The 23,372-nt window shown below is 44.8% G+C and overlaps 1 protein-coding gene across 24 annotated transcripts in view; it reads left to right on the top strand.

Moving 5' to 3' along the window:
• Window positions 1-15,847, top strand: part of KLHL3 (kelch like family member 3) — a 118,174-nt gene extending 102,327 nt beyond the window's left edge. For all 24 annotated transcript variants that reach the window (XM_068409567.1, XM_068409566.1, XM_068409573.1 and 21 more), the window contains 8 exons: window positions 193-342; window positions 2,912-3,029; window positions 3,773-3,970; window positions 4,802-4,903; window positions 7,056-7,184; window positions 10,654-10,794; window positions 11,009-11,152; window positions 11,404-15,847. In XM_068409567.1, the coding sequence (XP_068265668.1) occupies window positions 193-342; window positions 2,912-3,029; window positions 3,773-3,970; window positions 4,802-4,903; window positions 7,056-7,184; window positions 10,654-10,794; window positions 11,009-11,152; window positions 11,404-11,432 (1,011 nt within the window). In that variant the 3' untranslated portion in view covers window positions 11,433-15,847. The remainder of the gene's footprint in view (window positions 1-192; window positions 343-2,911; window positions 3,030-3,772; window positions 3,971-4,801; window positions 4,904-7,055; window positions 7,185-10,653; window positions 10,795-11,008; window positions 11,153-11,403) is intronic.
• Window positions 15,848-23,372: the final 7,525 nt, after the last annotated feature.

Here is a 23,372-nt window from a genome sequence, read left to right as displayed (position 1 = left end):
CTACTTGGATGTTACTGCGTGTGTTTCTTTGAGAAGAGATGGAAGTCTCTGTTTGTCTTCTGCATTTTTTTCTAATGTTGATACTTTGGAAGAGAATTTCCAGGTTTCATGTTCTTTCTGCAAAGCTCCTTGTGACCTGTGCTACGAAGTACTTCAGTTCAAATGATCTTCCATGTGTGTGCGTGTTCTCAGACAGTTGAAGAAGAAGCTTTAATCAAGAATAACAACACCTGTAAAGACTTCCTTATCGAGGCCATGAAATACCATTTGCTTCCTCTGGATCAAAGGCAACTGATAAAGAATCCCAGGACAAAGCCGAGGACTCCTGTTAGCCTGCCAAAGGTAAGCTGAGTTCGTCGCTTTGTGTCACCTCACACCATATTACTGGTGGCATTTTCTGTCTTTGAAAGGAGCTTGTGTGCTTGCCACGTTACTTCTTACTAACTCCATGATCGTCCTTTGAAGTTTACTCCCTCTTCTGGTATTGCCTATGCCCACCAAGGATATATAATTAAGTTGGATAAACTTATATAAACCCTTAGGAGAAGCAATATCTCTGCGCTCAGGGGCAAGGATCTGCTCTTGAAACATTTTGTCAGCCACAAGTGGTTTTGTGAACTGCTGTTGCTCCGGGAGCTACGGCTTGAGAATCGCTGACCATGGAGCGGCTGCAGGCAGCTGCCTGTACTGCTCGGAGGCTTGGCTGAGGTTTCTGCTGGCTTAGAGCATTGTGGTGGAGCCCTGCTGAGGAGGGTCGCAGTAGGTGTCTTTCCTTTTCCTGTCTCCATAAGTGGAAGCCAGGAAAGCAGGAAACAACGGCCCCCAGACCCGTGAGCAGGAAGTCTGAAGAGAATTTCAATAGACTCAAAGCAGCTACTGAATAAATAATCCTTGTTACTCCCTGCATTTATCCTGCAGGCGTGTGGTGCTCTGACCACCACTTTATTAGTGAAGAAAAAATGACAACAGAAGCTATTTTCCCTGTGCCCCAGAGATAAACGCAGTTTGGCACGATGTCTCTCAATGGGCTGTCGCTGAAGTCATTAATAAGCATTTCACGGATTTTAAGACATGAGAACCACAGTGTAGTATTTTTTCTAAGCACAAATCATAGGGAACTTGGTTTGTGGGATGGTGTTTGAGATCTGTGCTATGAGGAACTATTCAGATGTTTAGATATGGAACTGTCTGTTGAGAAATTGCGGTTCTGCAGAGTGTGTCAGCACGTTATGTCCTTTTGGCCTGCTGGCGCTGAGATGAAGTTGGTAAAACACAGCTTTGGGGGTATCGTGAAGGGCTGATGTGACCCTTGTTCAAGGACTAAAGTAGTTAAGGATGAAAATGAACAGGGAATCAGTGAGTTCAGAGGTCCTCAACATCTGTAGCACGACCTGTGAGCACAAACTCAAATCTTCTGCAGGTTTCTCCTCACTTCCTTTTAACTTTAAAGAAAGGGGAGAAGGTGAAGATCTTCCAGCAATCCTGTTGCTGAGAAACTTTCATCTGGTGTGCTGGTCCCGCTGATGAGGGATCAGTCTGCTGTGAAATCTCTTAATTCTGTAATCCTGTGAAGTTCTGCATCTTTCCATGGAAGACTGTTAGTCTGACTAGTAGTCAGGCTGCTAATTTAGACTCAAGTTGCTTTCTAATGTCACATTCTCATCTTTGTAGATCAAGCAGTCCACTATTTTCATACTCTTCAAATTCTTTAAATTGCCATCTAGCTCTGTACTTTTAAAGCAACCGTGATTGGAGTTGAGCTCATTACCCGAGTGACCTCAAGTGATGATCTTATCCCCTCAGCTACTCACAGCTGACTTGCAGAGGCTAAAGCCAGTTTCCCATCTACTCTTTGACTATATTTGAAGCCCTGTTGTCTTGCTTCTAGCTCATTGGCCTTGTAAAAATCAGATTGTCTTGGGTAGCGTTTGCTCCTGCCGATTTACTGTGATAAGGAGAGCAAATCCTCCCTCTTGGTAGCTGTGGAGGGTAAAAATATGTTCAGAACAAAGTGCAAGTCGAGTTGTTTGTAGGTGTGGGTGGTTTGGACGCTGCCTGTGCACACGTTGGTTTGCAGCACCTAGCTGGGGCTCAGCAGCGATGGGTAGCCCTCAAGTGCTGAGCTGTTCGTTCCTGGGACCACTGCAAGTCAACAAGTCCATGGGAAGTTTGTTTTCTGGTGGCAGACTTGGGAGGGACCACACTGGATGCCATCTAGCTCTTCTCACTTTTCCACCAGTGTCCACTGCTTGCCATTGCTGGGAATGGAGTCTGGGGCTGGACGGACCTTTAGCCTAACCTGGCAGAGCGATTCTCATGCTCCTCAGATTGCCCTTGATTGCCCTTCACATAGATCTTCCCTATCTGTAGGGAATTTAGGGTTTAATTACTGGATTTGCATCAATACATGTTGCAGCCAAAAGCCTTAATGAAGCTGACAAATCACTTCCTTTGGCAGCCCAGCACCCTGGGTCATAACAGTCCGGGTGATTTCCCAAGTGTTGTCTTCCCCGCAGGTGGCAAAACAGCTGTCGGGTTTTATTTGCTAAGTGGCATCGATTATTTTTAGCACCACCATGGAGATAATGACTAAACAGTGGGCTGGCTGTGGAAATTATGCTGGGATCTTCGCTTAAAAGTACTGCTGCAGCGAGTCTCGCGTGTGCCGTGGTGCAAAGCGGTTTTGTGTTTCATGGGGAAATAAGGGCAGGTTGCCCACCTCGGAAATGGTGAGGAAGAGTTAATAGAGGCTGACATGTTTAGTGTGCATTAAATTGGAGATAACTTTTTTCCTTCCTACAGAATATTTTTGGCAGCTGCTCTTGCCCAGGTTGTGGTGATGGTTTCTTTGCAGAGAGCAGCTGCCTGGGCTGGTGTCTGAGGTGTTCTAGCTCTCGTCTTCCCTCTCCAGGTGATGATCGTGGTGGGCGGGCAAGCGCCCAAAGCCATTCGCAGTGTGGAGTGCTATGATTTTGAGGAGGAGCGGTGGGATCAGGTTGCTGAGCTTCCCTCACGGAGATGCAGAGCAGGTAACAGGAACACTTGCTGTAACCTTTTTTGTTTTCCCAGTGCAGCTCTTCAGGACTGGCTGGATGTTCTCTGTTGTCCCTTCAGCCTTCCTCTGTGCCCCAGGCCTCAAGCAGCAGTTTATTTTTGCCATTCCTTCCTCCTCTTTCCCTACACATGTGTATCCTTCTCACTCAGGTAGATGCCCTGCTCTCCAGAGGGGTTGCTCCTGCCTGTCTGCCCTCCATAGCCACTGTCTCTCCTTCCTCACCTCTCTATCCTGGCTGCTCCTCCCATCAGTGTTTCCCCTCCTCCTCCAGTCCCGCTGGCCTGGCAGCCCACAGGGATCCAGTTTTCCTTGCTGGTTTCCTAGTGAAAATCAAAGGAGCTGAGTCAGGCCATCTTGGTGCTGAGGAGTGGGTGACAGAACAGATCTGTAAGTTGAGAGTGTTCCTCTGAAGACATCTGAGAGGGTTGTGAATGTGGATCACCATTTGGTGTCCTCTCTGGCTCAGAAAATTACTCATTCAGGTGTGAAATCCATCTGTGCCTTATGTTGCTGTGTATTTATGTGCATTTCACCCTCCATACGACACGTATGTTTTATCATACTTGGCTCCAATGCTCTTAACCTGCAGAAAATGCCAAAGACTTGCCCACGTCCTGCTCTTCCCTGCTGTCTTACACACCCTGACAGACACTTGATGATACTCACTTCCCAAGCTGTTGGTAAAACCTCCATAAAATCTTTCTTCTCTTTTATCAGGTGTGGTATTTATGGCTGGCAATGTTTATGCTGTCGGGGGCTTTAATGGATCTTTAAGGGTACGGACGGTTGATGTGTACGACGGCGTGAAGGACCAGTGGACATCCATAGCCAGCATGCAGGAACGACGAAGCACTTTAGGCGCAGCTGTGCTCAATGATCTCCTGTATGCAGTGGGCGGCTTTGATGGCAGCACTGGTAGGTAACTGAGCAAAAACCAGGCAGTGCTTGACCTGAGAAAATGTTTTCAGAGACCCCTGCAAAGACTGCAGAGCTTTGGTGGGGTTCCTGCACCCTTCCTCTGTGATTTTGTACAGAAAGAACCAGAGATTGGGTTTACTGCATGTTGTAACTAACCACGTGCATGCTCTGACCCATCAGTAACTGCGGAGAATCTCGCTCTAGTTTTTTTTCTTTAGTGGTACAGTTCTTTCAGTCTCAGTCTCTGTATGAATATGCTTTTTTCTGGACTGAAAGGGGATTTTTCCTCGGTTTAGTTAAATTTTTCATAGCAACATGAATAAAATGCCAGCAAGGCATCTCATGGGGTGTGTGTGTCTGGGATTTATCTTGGCACAACTGCATGTTTAGATTCACACCTCTGCCTCTGCTGTAGGGCTTTGCCACTTGGTTAAGCCCTAAGCTATTTCATCTGGTGAAGAGTACAATGCAACAGGGTCTGAGGGAATTTTTAAACCTTCGCATAGACATTTTGTAATGCTTGAAGGGACGTGGGACTTTTAGGCTTGGAATCTGGATTCTGCTCCACTTTGGTGTCCCCAGCACATCGGAGGGGCAGCAGTCCCAGGGCAGGGATGATGGGGTAACAATTTTTCCAGCTACTGAAGAAGTGGCGTTGACATGCTGATTCCAGCCTGAAAGGCAAGGGACTAGAAAATTGGGTTGCAGGAGTGTGGGGGGAAATATGGGCTTGGGGAGGAGGTGGAAGGCAGATGGAAGTGCAACACCAATCTTTTTTTCTTCTCTTTTTTTTTAATTAGAAAACCTGTGTATCCCCTTTTTAACTAGGTCTGGCATCAGTTGAGGCCTATAGCTATAAAACCAATGAGTGGTTTTTTGTGGCTCCCATGAACACAAGAAGAAGCAGTGTTGGAGTTGGAGTTGTGGAGGGTAAGAAAATCAGCAGCCATTTCCATCAAGCAAATGTTACTGTGTCAAACAGAAGCCTGAACACTTAAGTGCAACAGGAGGGAGCTGCAGGAGCTGTTCTCTAGACTATCTTTAGTTGGTAAAGATTTATTTTATATGATGTAATCGCTGCAGCTTTTTCCATTCTCCTCTTTGTCTTAGTGAAAAATCATGTGTAGCTTTCCAAGAGCCTCAGACCCATCTCAGACCAGCCCACGCCTCCAGTGAATGCCATTAGGTGTGTGCGGGTTTCTTTGAATCCTTATTCTTCCTCAGCTGTTTCTTGCTGGTGAAAGCAAACGGTATTGTGCAGTGTATGCTCTTGCTATCAGCAGACACTGCATGGATGGAGTACCCACCCCAGAAAATCTGCTCAGCGAGAGAAGCAGGAGCATAGTTTGTCCCACAGCCCCAAGCTGGTGGTTTGGCAGGAATGCTAAAACCTGTGTCTGTTGCCATCAGGCTTGCCGGCAAGCACGGCACGCTTTGCTCTGCTCGGTAAGTGAGCAGGGACTGACAGCAAACGGCAGTGCTGCGGCAGCTGGGGAGCGAGGCAGGCGAGGTGCGGGGAGAGGGTGCATGGAGGGACCGCGGCGGCTGTGGGCACCTTGGTGTCAGCACCAAACTCAAGTGAGCTGGAACCGAGCAGCTTGGTTTGGATCCAGGAGACAGAGCGGTTCAAGTAGGAACCTTCTCCTTCAGCAAAGTCAATTCTGAAGCAAGTGAAAGGTTTTATTTGACTTTGTCTTTAGTGTGGCATAGCAGTTTCCAATCAGGACAGTGTGGAGCAGCTGCTGGCACAAGCCTTGTTGTAAACTGCACTTTGAAGTGGCTTGTTTGACCTATTTGGATGGGAAATGTGAAATCTGTTTATGTACATGAAATGTGTTTATGTGAGAAGAGGGAGGGAGATAAATTCAGAATAAATCGCAGTGGTTGTGCTAAATTTGCACATTTAAGAAGCATCTCCTTCAAAATTAGCCCCTGCTTGTGGAGTGCTGCACTGCTCACAGTCAGTGGGATTTGCTAAAATGGGTCAGTCGTTTGGATGTGGAACAAATATTAAGTACATACATGAGAGATGCATTTCTATGGACAGGTTTTCAACTGGAGACATATGAAATCCTTTTCCTTTGCTTTGCTTGAAAGCACAAATAAATGTTGCACGTGTTGGAGTCCATGATAAAATAAGAGCAAGTGATGGGGAAGAAGAGCTCATCATATTGGTGTAGGGAACAAGCTGCAGCCTGCAGTTAATCCACAGTGTTCACCTGAACGTGATGAAGACTGATCTGATGTCTGTGGGTGCTGAAAATATCTAATAATTGATGCTAGCCAGGGAACTTTATCTTGTCTTGCTCTGCCTGGCACTCATGCCTTGATTCATTGACTAAGGCCAGACAGGTTGACACAACAGCACAAATAAGAGTTTGAAATGTTTACAGAGACAGCAGGAGGCAGAAGGAGCACAGTCGCAGACCTCTCCTGATCGTCACAGATGTGTCATCACAGATGATACTCAAACCATACACACAAACCATGCTGTGAGGGTCTCCCATGGTATCTTCTGTGTTGTGGTCACTTGGCATGAGTGAACAGGCTGGCCTCAGCTCTGCTAGCAGCATTGGTTTGTTTGGATTTGGCCCAGGTTCTTCAAAATCAGGTCTAGGTTTCCATGGAGGTATTACATTAAAATAAGAGGCTATTGCATATTTATTACTCATGTGATATTGTAATTAATGTACACTAGCGACCTTTGACAGCACACCTTGCCTTGTGGCACCTGAACAGGAAGAAACGCTCAATCAGCAGAACATGCTTTGATGTTACCTCTTCTCCTGGGGCAACATCATTTGGAAAACCCTCTGGGCTTTTGGCTTTTAATTAAGCTCTTGTGTTGTGTTGTTTCCTTGTCTTAGTTGACTCCTTTAACAGCTTTAAAAACAGTCCCGCCTGTCTGTGACTCTACTCCAGATTCTTCCGCTAGGATTTTCCCCAGACATCCCAGCAGGTTTAGGCACGTCTCCCAGGGCCTCCCTCCGCTGGGATCTGTCCTCACCTGGGGCCATCAGGTGTGGTGGTAACGTCAGTCAGTCATAGCTGTGATGCTGATGCCAACGTGTGTCTCTTCCAGGTAAGCTCTATGCCGTGGGGGGTTATGATGGAGCATCCCGTCAGTGCCTTAGTACCGTGGAGCAGTATAACCCAGCCACGAACGAGTGGACCTACGTAGCCGACATGAGCACTCGACGCAGCGGTGCAGGTACTGGCTCCCAGACGTGTTCTTAAGAGCAGATGATCACTAGGTTCTCCTCTGCTCACCGAAGGGAAGGAAAAGCGTGTTTTGGCATTGCTGGGCTGGCAAGTGCAACCTGTTATTTCCTCCGCTTCCCATGAGGGGAAAAACCATAATTGCTTGGAAGCTCTCAGCAGCTCTTCTGACTCCATTGAAATCTGCCAAATTGAAATTAATTTCTGGATTAATGAAATAATGTTCAGTGTTTCTAAGTGGCCTTGCTAACAGATGCATCTCACTTGTAAGCAGAGTTACCTTTCCAGATCACCAGCTGCAGGCTCAGCGGGGGACTGGAAAGCCACGCTGCACCTCCTGCTCTGCTATCATTTGGGGGCTGGCAGGTGGATTTTCCTTTTGGATCTTTTCTGCAAGCATCCAGTGGGTGCTTTGCAGCACAAAGCACATCTGCGCTGGGTGATGTGCAGACCAAGTCAAGGTAACAAAATTCATCTCAGATTGTCCCTGCTAAGCTAGTTTTTAGTGTACCTTTTGCTGGCAAAAGGTGATCTGGAGGATTAGAGGAAAGGACATGTTAAAAAGGGATTGTATTCTAGTCTTGATGGTTTCTAACTTACTATGTGATGTTAGGCCAGGTAGGCACTTGTCCTCTCTGTGGCTGTTCCTCTCTGAAAGGGATGAAAGCTCTTATCCATTGCATTTAAAATCCTCTTCAGGTGAAAGGGAATATGTCAATGTTGGTCCTGTTGCTCACTGTGTGCAGTGGGTCCTCCCTGATGTCAAATTGCACAGTTCTTGTTGTACAACAGCCAAAGTAGCAGTTGCCCAGAGGTAGCCAAGCCCGGAGGCTGCCCTTTGCGTGAGGGCTGAAATGACCCTGCATGTTACACTGGGGTGGGAATTTCCCTCTGAGCTGGGCAGTTGAGAGGCTGCTCTCTCCCCACCGTCTTTCTTTCCTCTCTCTCTAATCCCTTTTCCGTAACTCCAGGCGAGGCAGATGTGATCACATTCTCTTGGTTTGAATTCAGTTGAAGAGGTTTTTAGTATGTGCTTGGTGCTCAAACCTAGCCCAAAGCAGCCTTATAGGAGAACAGAATGAGTATCTCGTGTTGTTGACAGCATGTTGAAACACAGCAAACCAGTTTGTGCCTGTAGTGAGATGAATTTTACTGAATTTTTGTTTGAAACACTCTGCTCTGAGCTCTGCTTTGCAAGTACATCTCCACACGGCGAGTCTGGTATTATGAGTGCTCTTGCTTGCCTGCCAAATAGCCTTGCAATTTTCTGTTCCCGACCCGAAAGCTGAGCTCCTCAAGTTCTGCTTGTCGCCCAGATGCCCCGGGAAGGGGACTGCCCGGTGCCACTCACCCCCAGTGCTGCGCAGCGAGATCTATGATCTACGGTACAGCTCCACGCATTGCCGTCCCGGTGCTGACATCTAGTGGGGCTGAAGACGGGTGTCCCCATGTCCCCGGGTGACCCCGATGCGGGCGGAGAGGCTGTGTGGGTGCTGCCCGGGTTTGCTGGACCAGCCTGGGGTTCCCTTTCCCCTCCTGGCAGGGATGTCCTGGCCGTGTGTGCCCTGTCTCGCCACGCAGGGAGGCACTTTTAGGTGGAGAAGCCTTGGAGTGTTCCAACCTCTTTTACTCTCCTACTTGCTTAAATTAGCTTACTAATTAAATTATTTCTTAAAAGTATGAAATTTTTGCTAACAACTGAATATAGTCAGATGCGAAGGTGCTGCAAATGCAGGCTGATGGGCTCAGACGCAGTAGGCTTTCCTCACCAGTTAAGTGAGTTCCCATTCCCCAGTCAACTGGGAGGCACCTTGTGTACAGCTGCGGGGCCAGAACGTACACTGGGACGTGTTCTGCTCTTCCTAGATGGTGCAAGTCAAGTACCTCAACCAGACTGAGCATTTCACCCCGTAAGGTGGATATTTATGGCAGTTAAAGATTAATTACCAGTGTTTGCCAGAGATGAACCACGAATCCCAATGTCACGCTGGGATTTCAACACCTCTTGGTGCAGTGAGAGATGACCGGTCAAAGCCAAACCCAGCAGTAGCAAGTTAAGAAACTCTGGAGAAGAGAGAGGTGATGGTGGTAGACCTGCAGCAGTGTTCTTGTCCCCAAAATAGTGGTGTGCCTGCTGCAGTTTTAATTCATCAGCTGGTCTCATTAGGTGCTGGCCTGTTTTTGGATGAGGGAGGAGCAATAATGCTCAGATGGTTTCCCTCACTGCCTCATGTGGCCATCCCACAGGTGGAGCGTGGCGGCTGCAGCAGTCTGTGCTCCTGCTGACCATGGCAAGACTCGGAGCAATGTGACACGTTCCATTTGGGATGTGACACACCACCAGGAGATGTTCCTGTGGCACAGGAGCTCCCAAGCCTGGATGGTGCCTGTTCTCTGGCTCACCATCACAGTGTTGCTCCTGTGCTCTCCTTTCCCTGTGCTGCACGTGGCAAACAGGAATGATATTTGCCCAGGGTCCAGCTTGAAAACCTGCCAGTTTTACACGGGCAGGGCCCCTCTCCTCCTGCGCACACCTTCCTGGCTCTGTGCCTTCCTCTCATTCTTCAGCACGAGTCCTTCTTCAGGGCATGGAGGGCATCATGGTTGGTAATGCCCATGGTTGAAATGCTGCAGTTCAGATCTATGTTCCTGTTTTACTAACGTCCCGCCTTGTTAATTTTAATAGAGGCCTTTGAACCTATTAATGAAGATATGTTGCTGAAAGTTTTAACCCTCATGGATTGGTGCATGTTTTAATTAATTAGTTTACTTACTATTAGGCAGAAACACCCTTCAGATCCCTGTCATTCCCAGAGATTGAGCCAGGGGCTTGTGAAAGTGGCTGGGAAGGTGGCTTTGGAGGCACCTTGTCAGTACCAAGTGCTGCGGCCATGTTTGGGGGGCAGGGGTGGTGGGAGAGGAACCCAGCAGCAGCCTCGACAACTGGAGCCAGTAAGTTGTTGAGAAGAGGAGGAGTGTCCAAGGGATGAAGCCATGTGGCACAAAGGCAGCAAGAAAAGCAAAAATAAAGCTCCTGGAAGTGGGAATCAGGCTAAAAGCAATGGGCCCCATGGCAGAAACATCAGGCAGATAGGGATGAGGTGGGGTGGGATGCAGTGGTCACGGAGGTAAAGGGAAGAGAGAACAAGTCAGTCAGGGAGATTGAATGAAAGCAGACAAATGTCATGGGACTGGACTATTGATCTCAGATAGATTAAGATCTACTTGAGAAGGGGCACAGCCCTGAAAGGTAGGATCTGCCAGGCGTTAGTGCGCAGGGTTGCTGTAGTGCCACGTGGTGGTTGGGTGGAGAGTTGACCATGTCCCAGGTGACCTTGAGGCACATGTGGCCCATGTTTTGGAAGTACCTTGGAGAGGTCAAGGCAATACCTAATAGAAGGTCCAGGGACATACAACCCTTTCCCCTGTTCGTTTGGCTAACACTGGGCTCTGTTTGGCAGGTGTTGGTGTTCTTAGCGGGCTGCTGTACGCTACTGGGGGGCATGATGGTCCCTTAGTAAGGAAGAGTGTGGAAGTCTACGATCCGGGAACAAATGCCTGGAAGCAAGTAGCAGACATGAATATGTGTAGAAGAAATGCAGGTACCCACAATAAGCCTTTCTGTGGTGGTTGGCTGCAGTTGTCTGTGTGGGTTTTAATGCGACTAATGTGCTAGTGATGTGAGTGATCAGTGTTGTAAGAAAGTGATAAACATGGAAGATGAGGTATCTGCTTGGGAATGAATCAGAATGTGGCAGGTGGTGTGTCGTTGGGGATGAGTTAGCCCATGTCTAACTGTCTGTGCTCTGCTTTGAGGTGTGTGTGCGGTGAATGGTCTCCTCTACGTGGTGGGAGGAGATGATGGTTCCTGTAATTTGGCCTCAGTGGAATCCTACAACCCCATCACGGACAAGTGGACGTTATTACCAACCAGCATGAGCACAGGGAGAAGCTATGCAGGTAAGTAGTCAGTGGGAGAGCTGGCAACAGCTAGGGTCATTCATAAACAGGCGGGCTGTGCCTCCTGAAGCTTTAATCTTACATTTTTATATGTTTTGTGTGGCTTTCAATAGAGGAAACTTTCACAGAAATAGTAGGTGCCTCTCTCTCTGCTACCCTGTTGCTGCTCTTTGGCTTTGCAGGATGATCTTAGCTGCATTGCAACCCAGGAGCTGCTCCTCTTGATAACTGTCTGTCCATTCTTACAACAGGTGTGGCTGTGATTCACAAACCGTTGTGACACACAATCAAGCCAATGTGAGGAGCAGGAGTGAAGTGGATCCAGCTAGGTGGTGTTGAGAAGATGACTGACCTCTGACTTGACCCATCTCATTGCTGTTAATGTCTTAGCATGACAAGTGATACATTACAAACATCATCTGCTCTGCGGTGGATTGCATAGCAAAGCGAAAATCCCTCTGGGGACGTGTTCCATGCTAGACACGAGGTGTTGCTTGTTATCCGTGGTGCAATCAACTGTTCTTCTCAATGGCTTGTGTCCTGCGATAGACACTGTGCTTGAACTACAGGCACTGAATTTCTTGTGTGAAATAAAACTGCTACGTTCGGGCGTGTGAGTAAAAACGAACACTTACGGATTTCTTCACTACTGATGCTCCGTGCACATTATTGGTTGAACTACTCACTGTGCCTGGAGGATGGACTTTACTACTGGCAGTGGAAACTTCTGAGTACCAACCGAGAAAAGCAGTCAGCAGAAATGGACTGGAACAGGGTGCTCTGGCTTGAGTGATGCTGTCTCAGTCATACGTTTGTGTATGCCACTGAAACGCTTGTTGTGTGGTGGAAATAAATACCGTGTGTTTTTTCTACTTGCCATGAATGCTGTTTGCTGTCCACAAGGGGACCTGCTGGGCAGTGCCTGCCCTGGGGCTGAAGTCTCAGCACCTGAATCATGCAAAATTTCGCAACCCCACAAAACGTGTGCTGCTCCAATGGGGTTTATTGCTCCTGAGAAACAAATGTTGCTTGAATAGAAAGTGTTCCCAACCCGTGCATTTCAGCTCTGCTGAAAGCCCCAGTTCTAGCTCTGTCCAGCATCTCAATGCCATTTCATAATAGAGCATTTAGATGTTGAAAGAAATACTCTATGGTGCCATTAATGTAGAGACATTACATACAGCGAGAACCCTCTGTCAGCCAAGCAGGGATTAATGAGCGAAGTAAAATACCTGCAGTGTTTTAATGTTTCCAGAGTATGGAGATTAGCTAATCACTGTCACTGTAATTGCTATTTTAATCTTGCCTGTACTGAGGGCGTTCCTCTGTTAGTGTGAAGGATTCAGAAGATTGTTCAAAACAGACAAATCTAGATCCAGCTGTAAGGTGGCTGTCTTGCTTACAGCCCAAACTCTTAAAGCTTTCTGTTTAAGAAGATGTTTGACTTTAAAATACCTTTTGTGTCTCCTTGTGAGCTCTGGCATGCTTCTCATACAGGGGTGGACTCCCAAAAGACTCCCCAGCTAGAGGGAACTAGTGAAGAAAAATATTTTCTCGCCTCTTTGTTGTTGTTGTTTGTGTTTTGTTTTTCCCCCTGTAGATCAGCTGAGGCTTTTTGTAGTGGGCAGCTGGCCTGCAGCACTGACTCTGCCCATGTTACTGTTGAGCTCCAGCAGCTACCAGTGGTGTGCTGCTGGTTTCTTTCTCCATAGATCTCCTATCAAAAAGACGATGTGACCTTCTACAGTAGAAAAGAAAAATACTTGAAAATTTATTTCAGAGGGGTCTAAGGTTACATCACCTTGTGCAGCTTTTCTGGAGGAGTGGGTTACTTCTGTAAATAAGTAGATTTTTAGTGTTGGAGTTGGCATGGTCCTTCTAAGATGGGTGCCTGTTCACTATGAGGGAAACAGCACCTACCTTTGCAGCGTTACCTCCCACAGAGGGGACTGACCTTCATGGGGAACGCTAGGTAGCACCCACTCCTCTTTGGATGTTCTTGGTTTTATGAACAAAAGCAAACTATCCAAAGCAATGGCATTATTATTCTTGATGTCTACCCTTCCACTGTATGTCAGCTCAGAGATCTGGAAATTAATAATTAAAAAAATTAGTCTTTTCTATAATACCCATTAAACTTTTTGCTTTGGGTTCTACAGTCTGCAGTGAAACGTGCCAAAACAGTAGTATGACATGCTGCTCTTTTACAAGGTGTTGCTTGCTGTAAAAGCTGTTGAGGCTGGTAGGAATGTACCTGTGACTGCAGCTGCCTTCAGCTCCGAGTCCTGAGATGCATCTTCACAGTGACATAAGCAAGGTGATGCCTTGGGTTGGACTGACTCAAATTCACTGCCCCAAAAGCAACCACCAAAAGGTGTTTCCCTTTCATACAGCCTGTGGGAACAGAAGATAAAAAGGGACAGGCAAAGCCTTTTGGTCAGAGTGAGCATCTCTTGTTGGACTGAGATGACTGGACAAGGGTGGACGAGCATTTGGGCACACGTGGCTCTCATTAGTTGTGGTATAGACATAGGGAACGTAAAGCTAAATAGCTACTGTATAGCCCAACTACAGCTCAGTAGTTGGGAACAGTTACCAACTAACCTTCTTGCACTCGCAGCATTGCAGGAACAAAGGCAAATACTACCCAGAGACTAAGAGTTTACGTGGGCTAGAGATAAGAGCTAGTAGTCAGTGCTGGAGAGACACAGGTTTGAAGTTTGCTGTGTTTCCAGATGGTGTGAAAGGTGGGATATGCCTGAAAGTTGGATAAATTTTTCTCCTGCTGTACATCACTTTATAAACTTTCCTTGTTTGTAAGGAAAAGAGTTTTTGGTGGTTTTCTGCTCTTGTAAAATGGCATTTCTGCCCGCCGCTGACCTAGACCTGCAGCTTGCTGGACAGGGCTGGGACTCGCAGCGATGAGTGATGGTGTTCCTGGCTGCAGCCAGTTCTCCCCGATGGCAAATGACACGTTTCTTTCTTTCCTTCTCAAACATTGCAGTGTTATGCAAGTCAAGTGACCTCGTTTTCCAGCTATGCAATATGAACAACCGTAACACGTGATGAACCAGCTGTATCCCCCCCCTTGAAATGCTTCTTGAATGTGTCCCTCTTTGGCGTGTGGTTTCATGTTTGTATCGTTAATTCTGAGCGCCTGAGCCAGATCCTTTAAAGACTGCCTTTTTCTAGGACTGAAAACGTAGCATTAGCGCTAACAAATTTTACTGTAAATATTTTTATAAGACAATTTAAAATAATTTTTTGGATTGCTTTTTATGGTTGTCAATGACACTTCTGTTAAATTCTGGATCTAATTCTTACACTCCAGTGCAGTTTTTGCTGGCCATGATGTAGGTGTGAATCTGTATATTTTCTGCACAAGAAATTAAATGTTGTAACTAAGATCTGGGATAGCTCTTATGTTGATTCTAACATATTAGGACAGCATTGGGCTCAACGTTACGAGATAAATTAAAATCCATTACCTCAGTCACCCGTACGCTCTTAGATGATGAGATATTTTACGACAATTTCAAGACTGATTTAATTTTCTTGTGCCATGTGTTTGCTCCCTGGTCAGTTGGTGCACAAGCTGTTTCTGAGCGGTTTCGTGTCTCGTCTCAGTGCTGCTTGAAGATGGAGGATGCCACGCACGCCACAGCACGTGCGTGTAGACCCCCCAGGCTGCCAAACCCTCTGAAATTATTGCGGGAGGTTTTGTAAAAGCTTTACAAAGGGTTTGCAAAACAGGCGAGCGTGTGTAAAGCAGGACAGCTTTTCCTCAAGCAATCCGTTGTTTAAACAAGTTTGAATCAAGTCCATCTTTTTCCATTTGTGCCTAATAGATAAATTAGGGGTGATTAAAACCAATTTTCAGTTCATTCAGTTTATCCAAATACTTTTTTGTACAGATGTGTACAGCACTGTAATTACCACAAATACACTTGGCAGCATTTGCATCACACCACCGTGGAAGCTTAATGCTGTTCTCTCGTCTGCAGAGCTTGGAGACCAAAATCCTTAATATCCAGCGATGTGTGATGCCTATTCATCAAGCTTAATATGATGGTTCAACAGATAAATGCAGCTTGTTTTTAACCTTTAGGACTTGTTACTAATAAAATGTAGTATCAAAGCAGTGGCCCCCTTGGCTTAACATCGTGCCCACAAATCACATTCACATGAGCATAATTTGTTGCTCAAAGCTAGTGTTTGGGAGTGTGTTAGACATTATAGTCTGGAAATGAGTTAATTCACTTTTTTCCCTCTGCCCTTATTTTTGTTTATGGGTTTATAAATTATTTTCCTCTACAGTGACAATATATGAATAAATATTGAGAATTTTAATTTGTATATTTTGTGTATAAAAAACCCTTAAGAGTAATGGATGATTGTGAAATAATTTACCTGGGTGTGAAATTCTTTGTTTTTGTAAAACAGACTTTGTTGGTTCAGTAGCTGACAGTATACCGTAATGAGCTGATTGACTGTTTAAGCTCTATTTTTTAATTAAAGATTTTTTGCATGAGCGTGAAGGACCAAGGACTTTGCAAAGTAATTCTCTTGACAGCTGTCTTGTCCAGTGTGACGAATGACTCAAGAAACATTCTTCACTGACATATTTATATTATAAAAGAAAATCACGTTGTAGTTCCCCATCCTTTAATTTGAATAAAAACTGGACTAATGGAACTCTTCTGGCTTTGTTTTGATTTTGTTGGTTTCTGACAGCGAGGAACAATCTCATCACTCCACGTGGCTTTTTTTTCCCCTCTTTAATTACAGCAAATATAAACCCTGGGTTTACTTTGTGTCCTTTGGTGTGGGGCACGTGCGGATGCTGGAGCAGATGCTGCCCTGACGCCTGACTCTGATGCTCCCTGGGGTCTGAGTTGCTCCTTGTCCCATGGACATTTAAGGCTGTTTGGCTGCTGGGTGCAGAAGAGCGTTTCTCTTGGGGGTGGGAAAGCTCTTGATTAGGGCCATCGATGGCAGAAGACAGAACGTTTTAGTGAATGCGATTGGGAAGAGAGAAAACATGAAAAAAGGAGAGGTTACCCCCATGGGCTCAATATTTCTTAATAACACCATAAAGTAACACATTTCCTACGCCCCTGGAAAGATCAACACATTTAACAAGTAGCACAACTCATTTTATCTTATGCTTTATGATACATCTCACCGAGCTCTCTGGCTTTCCAGAAATGCTCCTCATGCCTCATCTGTTAGTGACAATGTACAATGTCAAATTTACCGTGTGGGACCCTGAAATGTAATTACCTGATGAACAGGTAATGATATATCGTGGATTGCTCTGTGCAGCTGAGGGACTTTGCAACTATTCCTTATTTTATTTCAAAATTATTTGTCTCCCGCACAGTTGGCCCCTTTTTATTCACATTTAAACTGAGAAATCTATAAATCTATGAAGCTGCGGCTAAAGAAAATCCTTTGTGGTAGAGGAAGAAATCTCACTACCTTGATTTTGCTGCCTGAATTTTTTCTATTATTATTGTTGTTTCTTTTTGCATCCTACATTTTAATCTTTTGGCATGTGTTACACCCCAGATTTCACCTTTGGCAGAGCAAGGACCATGTAGCAGTAGCTCCCACCTTGCCTCATCCGCCTCAGAAGGGCAAGTGCTTTTGCAGCAAGGAAAGGAAAAGGAAAGGAAATATGGGGAAAACTCACCTTATGCGTTCCTCGAGCATCCCGCAGTTGCTCAGTGACTAATGATATTGTTTCGTATAATGTCATTCTGCACTGTAAACAAGCACAAAAATCACTTAGCTACTTAGTGACATGAAATGTCCTAAGAAATTTGCCAAAGTGATTAATGTTAATGTTCTTGTTCAGCAAATTGAATGAGATTTAATTGGCACAGCTGCTGAAGCTCAATGCATTCGATTTGGCCCCGATTTACTAACTATATTATCATGAGCCTTCTCCTTCTCTTTCTTTCATTGCAAACCTCATATTTCTCAGTAAATTACAGGTCTTAAATGTTAGAGTCTCTCTTTTCGATCAGTAAAAGTTCTAAAATGGCCCTTTAAAGGATTTACAATGCCTGACCCAAAGGTTCTCTTCTTCTTCTCTAAAGCATAAGAGATTTAAATGGTAATTTTGAATTCCCTTCTCATACTTCTTTACATTATACTCTTTCTACAATGTTCTCTCACCCAACGGTGAGTTTGTCCCACTGGACAAATGCTGAAGTATAATTTAAATTATGTACTTGAAGTCAGAGATGTGTTGGGACACAAATGAACCCTAAGACTTTATTTGATATTTATTAAGGATTTTTAAGCACAAACCCTTGCTGCTGGTGAGTCCCAGCTGCCAGACCTGTGCAGGCAACATCAGAAAAACTGCACTTGGTCATAAGACATTTTTAATTGCATTACAACCCAGTATATATGCTGGCTGCTTATCTCCTTTTTTTTTTTTTCCCTGGGAAGGGACATCTCTTTCTGCCCTGTGTTTTGTTCCACAGAGCTCAGCTTTCCTGCATCTAAGCATTCTTGGCAGTGCCTTATGCTGCCAGGTTATACACAATTGTGTAAATTTAACTATGTTTAACTATCAATTTGCATGTTACTGCTTTAGTTTTAAATGCAATAATATATATGAAGTATGCAGTCACATGTGCTTTAATGCATTGCTGTGGCTCTTGCATCTCAGGGCACATGTCACGTGCTGGAGCGTTGGAGCTTTGACCCAGTGCCCAGAAATCCCCGAGGCAGCTGCACAGACCTGAAGTGATAACAGACCTCAGTTAGTGGAAAAAATGCTGTTGATAAGATGCAGCTAATTTGTGGACTAATGGAAAACAGCCTGGGACATTTAATTTGTGGCTACCTAGAAAGGTGACCATGATAAAATTGTTCCAGGAGCGTTAGATTTTGTCTAAATTGACTTTCCAAGTTCAGACTAGGTTTGAGGGTTTAAATGGCTGAGGGCTCCTACACTAAATGAGTTTCTAAGATTTTAGGACCTATCGCTACCACCCAGCCTGGTGTTAGGAAACCACTTGCTGGCTGTGACTCTGGGTGCTGCTTCTCCCTTTATCCTCCAGTCTGACTACATCCTGCTAAAACACCCATCAGTTCACAGGGTTCTATGAGATCAGCTTTGTCTTCTCCTCCGTGGTTCTTAAAATCCCCCTTAGATCAGGCTTTGCAAAGAACAAAGGCTGCAGGCCATGGCTTAGCCTGTATCTGCCGTGGTGCACTGGGGTCCAGGCTTAACCCAATGGATGGAGCAGAAGCAAAAGGAGGTTTAAAAGGCCTGTGGCTTACCAGAGCCCAGAGTGTGCATGGGCTTGTGGACTGCTTGCCTTAAAGAACTGATATGTCTCAAAAATCAGTCCAGTTACTACTTATATATGTTGGTTTTAATATCTATATCTTGAATGTAAAACATGCTTCTCTTTCAAAAGCATATGAGATACTGGGAATAGTTTGGTTTATCTAACAAGAAATTAAACTGTTATTTTTATATTCTTAGTTAAACCCAACGTTTATTAATATATAGATTGACACAAATTACAAGAGCAAATGATCACATCGCCACTGTGAAACGAGTCTTTCAGCGTGATGTGAGGGCTGAGGCGTGGAGCATTGGCAAATTAATTGTTAAGGTGGCCGTAGCTATAATTGATCCTGGGGGTTATTGGGAAGAAGCAGGGACTGCAGTCGCTTTGTTAGGGAGCTACCTTTAAAAAAAAAAAAAAAGGGAAACCAGGTGGAAGCCAATTACTTAAACCAGGAACACCTGTTTGATGACTCAAACCCTAGTTGTGGGCAGTTGGTTCAGCTGCAGGTGCTGACCACTTCACTTGCATATATCCCTCCACTCTTGCCCTGGATGCTCCTTGCAGGGGAAGTTTAGTCACTCTTCTGGATTTACTTCTGCTTTTTCTTTGCAAGAAAAGCCTGAACAACTTGTTCTACCTCCTGAAGACAGGAGAGGAGTTTCTGTGAAAGTTGCTGTGGTGGAATTCATGGAAAGTGCTGTTCACCATGAAGGAGATGTACCAGAGCAGGCTCCAAGGAACGCTGTACCCCCTGCGGCCAGAGCAGAGAGCATGTTAAGCGAGGATGAAGCTGCAGGAGAAATGGTATGTACAAAAGCGGCAGAAGCTCTTAGCACCGGTTTATGTATGTTGCATGGGGAGCTTGCGGCTTGCATAGAGATGGATGCAACCCCTCTTGCTGTAAATGAGCCTCGTGTCAGGCATTTTGTGGATGGGGGTGGTATTTGTGCAAGGTCACAGTGAAGTCTTAAGTTTTCTCTGTGCCTTCTCTCTATGTCTCTAACAACTTATGCTGGAAGAAGAAAAAGTGCTGGGATCCCTCCCTGAAGTGTAGAGGATCTTTTCTTACAAGGAGATGATGCATTGAGTATATTGTATCACAGACTTTCTCTGTGCTTAACCTGTCCTTGGAGCAGCTGGGTGTTTTCCTGAACAGCTATTTTACATTTCACTAGTTCTAGTGTTTAACACAGTTGTTTCTGGCAAAATATTGCAGCCTCTGGTGCTGAAGGAAGGAATGCAGGGCTCCAGGCTGTAATCTTGTTGGTGCTGGGATGCACCGAGGCACTGGCTGCAGCCAAGGTACTGCTGCAGAGGGGCTCCAGCTCGTTTGCAGGTGGGAGTGGTGGTTTTGACTCCCACTGAGCTGTCCCAGCATGGGTGATGTATTGGATTGACATGGTCTTTATTTGGAGCTGTAGGGTTGTTTTGGTTTCTGTTTGGCACTTCATGAAGTGGGTCCCAAATCAGCATTTCATTCCTGAACAGAGCTAGACCCATCAGACCTAAAGAGTAAAAAATGCAGAGGGAGTACATCACTTTATCTTCCCTCTTCTCTACAAATAAAGTAAACTGACAGTCTCTGCAAACTCACTGGGAGTCAGAATGAGCACAGGTTCCCCCCAAAGCATCCAACCTCTTTGTAGGTGGAACAGATCTCTAAACTCATCCTGTGTAACTGCCTGGGTAAGAAAGTTCCCATCTGCTTTTTTGGTGGTTTTTTGTTTGTTTGTTTCAGCTTTTTTGTTTGGTTTTTATTTGTGTTTTAGTTTTGTTAATTTGTAATCGTGTTTGCCTTTGGGGGCTTTGAGCTTTAATGTGTCTGCTTTATTGTCTTGAGTTCTGAAATTGAGAAATTCTTTTTTTCCCTCAATAAAAAAAGAGAGGAGTCACTCAGCTTCCAGTGTGCTCCTGTGCTGAAGCAGTTTTTGTCTCCATTGCAGTGGTGCTAACATTGTATATGTTCTAAACAATAATTTCTCTTATGCAGCAACCACCTAAGAATAATCAACCAAAATTATTCATCTCTGTTTTCTGTGTGTTTAATAATGGTTGATTTGTATGTTTGATAGTTATTAATATGACAAAAAATTATTTCAGAAAAATATGAATAGGAATTCCTAAAAATGTACAATATAAAATAGAAAATAGTATCAGCTTCTTCCTGTCTCAAGAGGCAGAAATAAAGGATTCCCTTCTGCCACAGCTGGTGCTTATCTAGTGACAATTTGGGTTTTGCTGGATGTGTGGCTGGAGATATTGGATATAATCAGACAGTTTCCCTGTGAGTTTCTCTATGTGCTTTTATCGTAATGCCTACATCTGTTTTTTTTATCTAGTTAATTCTGCAGGTTCTTGTGCAGCAATTTGAGTTGAGGCAGGGTGAATGGCTGTTTTCCCTCACGCTGGCAGGGTGCCCTCACCCCCAGCCTGCGGGAGCAATTGCTTCAGCAAAACCTCTTTGAATTGGGTGGAAAGGGTGGGAGTGATCAGATGGGTCTCGGCATTGGGATGTGCTGTACAGGGCACTGGACTCTGGGGGTCAGCACAGCCAAATAAATGCGCACAAGCCCTGCTAGCAAGAGCTATTTGCAAGGCAGGCTGTCTTCCTGAAAATAGGATTTGGAAAAAAAAGAAACTTTCTTCTCAAGCAGTGCAACTCCATAATACAGGCACCTGTGCTGTATTTTGCCTATAGATTGGGATCAAAAGTACTGTAATACAAATCTTTCCTGCTCTGTTTTCCAGCTCTATTGTATTTGAGCCCCTCATTTGATGACACATCTTAAAAATAACTTGCAGACAAGAAGCAGGAGTTTTTCAGGTTTTTTTTTTTAAATCTCTTTTCTAGTGTGAGGTGCTTGAAGAGGCACTGAGCTGAGCTACAGCTGATTGGCGGGGGGGGGGGGGGGGAGAGCCTTTAAATTGGTCTTAGGGGCAAAACCTGTGCACTGTGGGGCTGTAGCCTTAATTAAGCTAATATTGACTATCTGTGAACTCCTAGGGTTGTCAGTTACCTTGATTCTCTGCTAATTGTTATCCCTCCCCAAAAAACACAAAGAAGAAGTTATCCCTTACTAATGGGGGTGTGTGTGTGTGGGGGGGAGTGTGTGTGTGGAAAGGAGGCTGGGGCATGCCAAGGATGCCTGGGAGAAATTCGGCCTTTTGCCTCTTGTATGCGGGACCAAATCCTGCCAAAGCTTGTGCTGTTCCTTGGGTGCAGGTGATGAGGGGACCTGGACACCCAATGGCAGTGGGTGATCCATGACACAGAGCCCTGGAAGCTGTATTTGTTCAGTGTTTAGCAGATGAGGTCTTCCCTCACAGATGGTCTCTTGGTTGTCTGGGTTGCTTGAAGTCCCCTTTTATTTCAGTAAAAACTGAAGTTTGCCCCATCAGCACCACCCAAAAGTCTTGTTAGCAATAAGACATGCAGTGCTTGGCTCAAAAGTTCAACTAAAGGGAACTGCCTTTTGGAAAAAGGGAGTGATTTGGAGATCCCATTAGAGGAAGAGTGAGATGGATGCTCTCCAGTTGCTGAGTTTTGGGATTCAGATCTAAAAGAAACATAATTTAAAATTTAAGTCTCTATGACATTACCTAAAAGCTGCTCACCTCTGTAAGCAACATTTAGAAATTTCTGGAGGTCAGAGAGTATGATTTTGTGGAGCATGTACAGGTGGTTGCAGGGCAAATAATTACTCTTGGTTGAAATTAGAGCCCCTTATTGGTTTCAATCTTCCTCCTGCCTTCACTGCTTGTTATTTTTTTTTTTTAATACTAACTCAAGAAATAAGGCCCAAGAGGTTATTAGCATCTCGCTTTTCTATCATAACACTGAAGCAGGCATTGCCCAGGAAGGGACTGATTGCCTGTGCTGTCACTGGCTTGTTGATGAAGCAGAAAAGCTTCTATTAGTTTATGGAGATGAGATTTAGACTTACACAAAAGCTTGACACCATGCCATGTTTTTAATTAGTTTTTTTTGAAAGGATATGTGAGATGAGACATGCATACACCACAGGTTTTTAATGTGTCTGTTAAGGAGAAGGTCTTTGGTTCTGAAATCTGCACTTTTTTGCAGTTAACTCATTTTATAATTGCCATTTAAACAAATTGGGGACAGATTCCTCTAATTTTGCTCTCCCTAGAAAATGCCTTTCTTCTTCAGCTGGCCTGTAGCTTTTAATGAGAGATAGTCCTGATTTGATCCCAAGTAAATGTAAAGCAATAGGTAAAATCAAGACCTGACACTTGATAAATTTTAGTGTTACATAGTTTTAGAACTAATTGAGCCCTTTCAATTAAATATTTTTCCTTGACATTTTTAACCTTACAAAGGTACAATTGATTCCCTGAATCTCGTGATTTATGGATGGGTTTATTAGTGAAACCTGGTCTTGTTGTGGCTTCTTGAGGGAGTTGCCAACTTTTTCAAGCCATTTTTTCTTATGTGGAAGGTAAGCAGCACTTACATAGGGAAGTCAATGGGGGGAAACAAAGGTAATTTGCTCTGTCTGATCACCTTAAAATATCCCCTGAACTGTTCATTGCATTTCAGATTCTGACAGATTAAGAGATGACAACTTCTCTCATAACTTTTGGTAAATCCAGCTTTAATTAACTGACATTTTAATGGTCCCTAAGTGGTCACCAGTTTCAATATAACTTATTTAATTTAATTTGTTGGGCATGATTCTGCACACATGAAGTTCATAGCCAAAATTATGTTCACATCGCTGCTGTAGTGGTACCAGTCTGCCATCAGTCACTCACAAGTGTCATTAAGAGCTGGTCCAAAGCCCAGATAAAGGCAGTGTAAAGACAGCAGGAGGCTTTCACAAGCTCTCTGTGTGACTGCAAATTTGTAAACAACTGAGGAGTTAGGTTTTTTAATTTTT

This window comes from Nyctibius grandis, chromosome 10, assembly GCF_013368605.1.
Source record: "Nyctibius grandis isolate bNycGra1 chromosome 10, bNycGra1.pri, whole genome shotgun sequence".
Classification (NCBI taxonomy): Eukaryota; Metazoa; Chordata; class Aves; order Nyctibiiformes; family Nyctibiidae; genus Nyctibius; species Nyctibius grandis.
The sequence above is the reverse complement of the archived record's forward strand: the minus strand, read 5'-3'. Positions and strand labels throughout refer to the sequence as shown.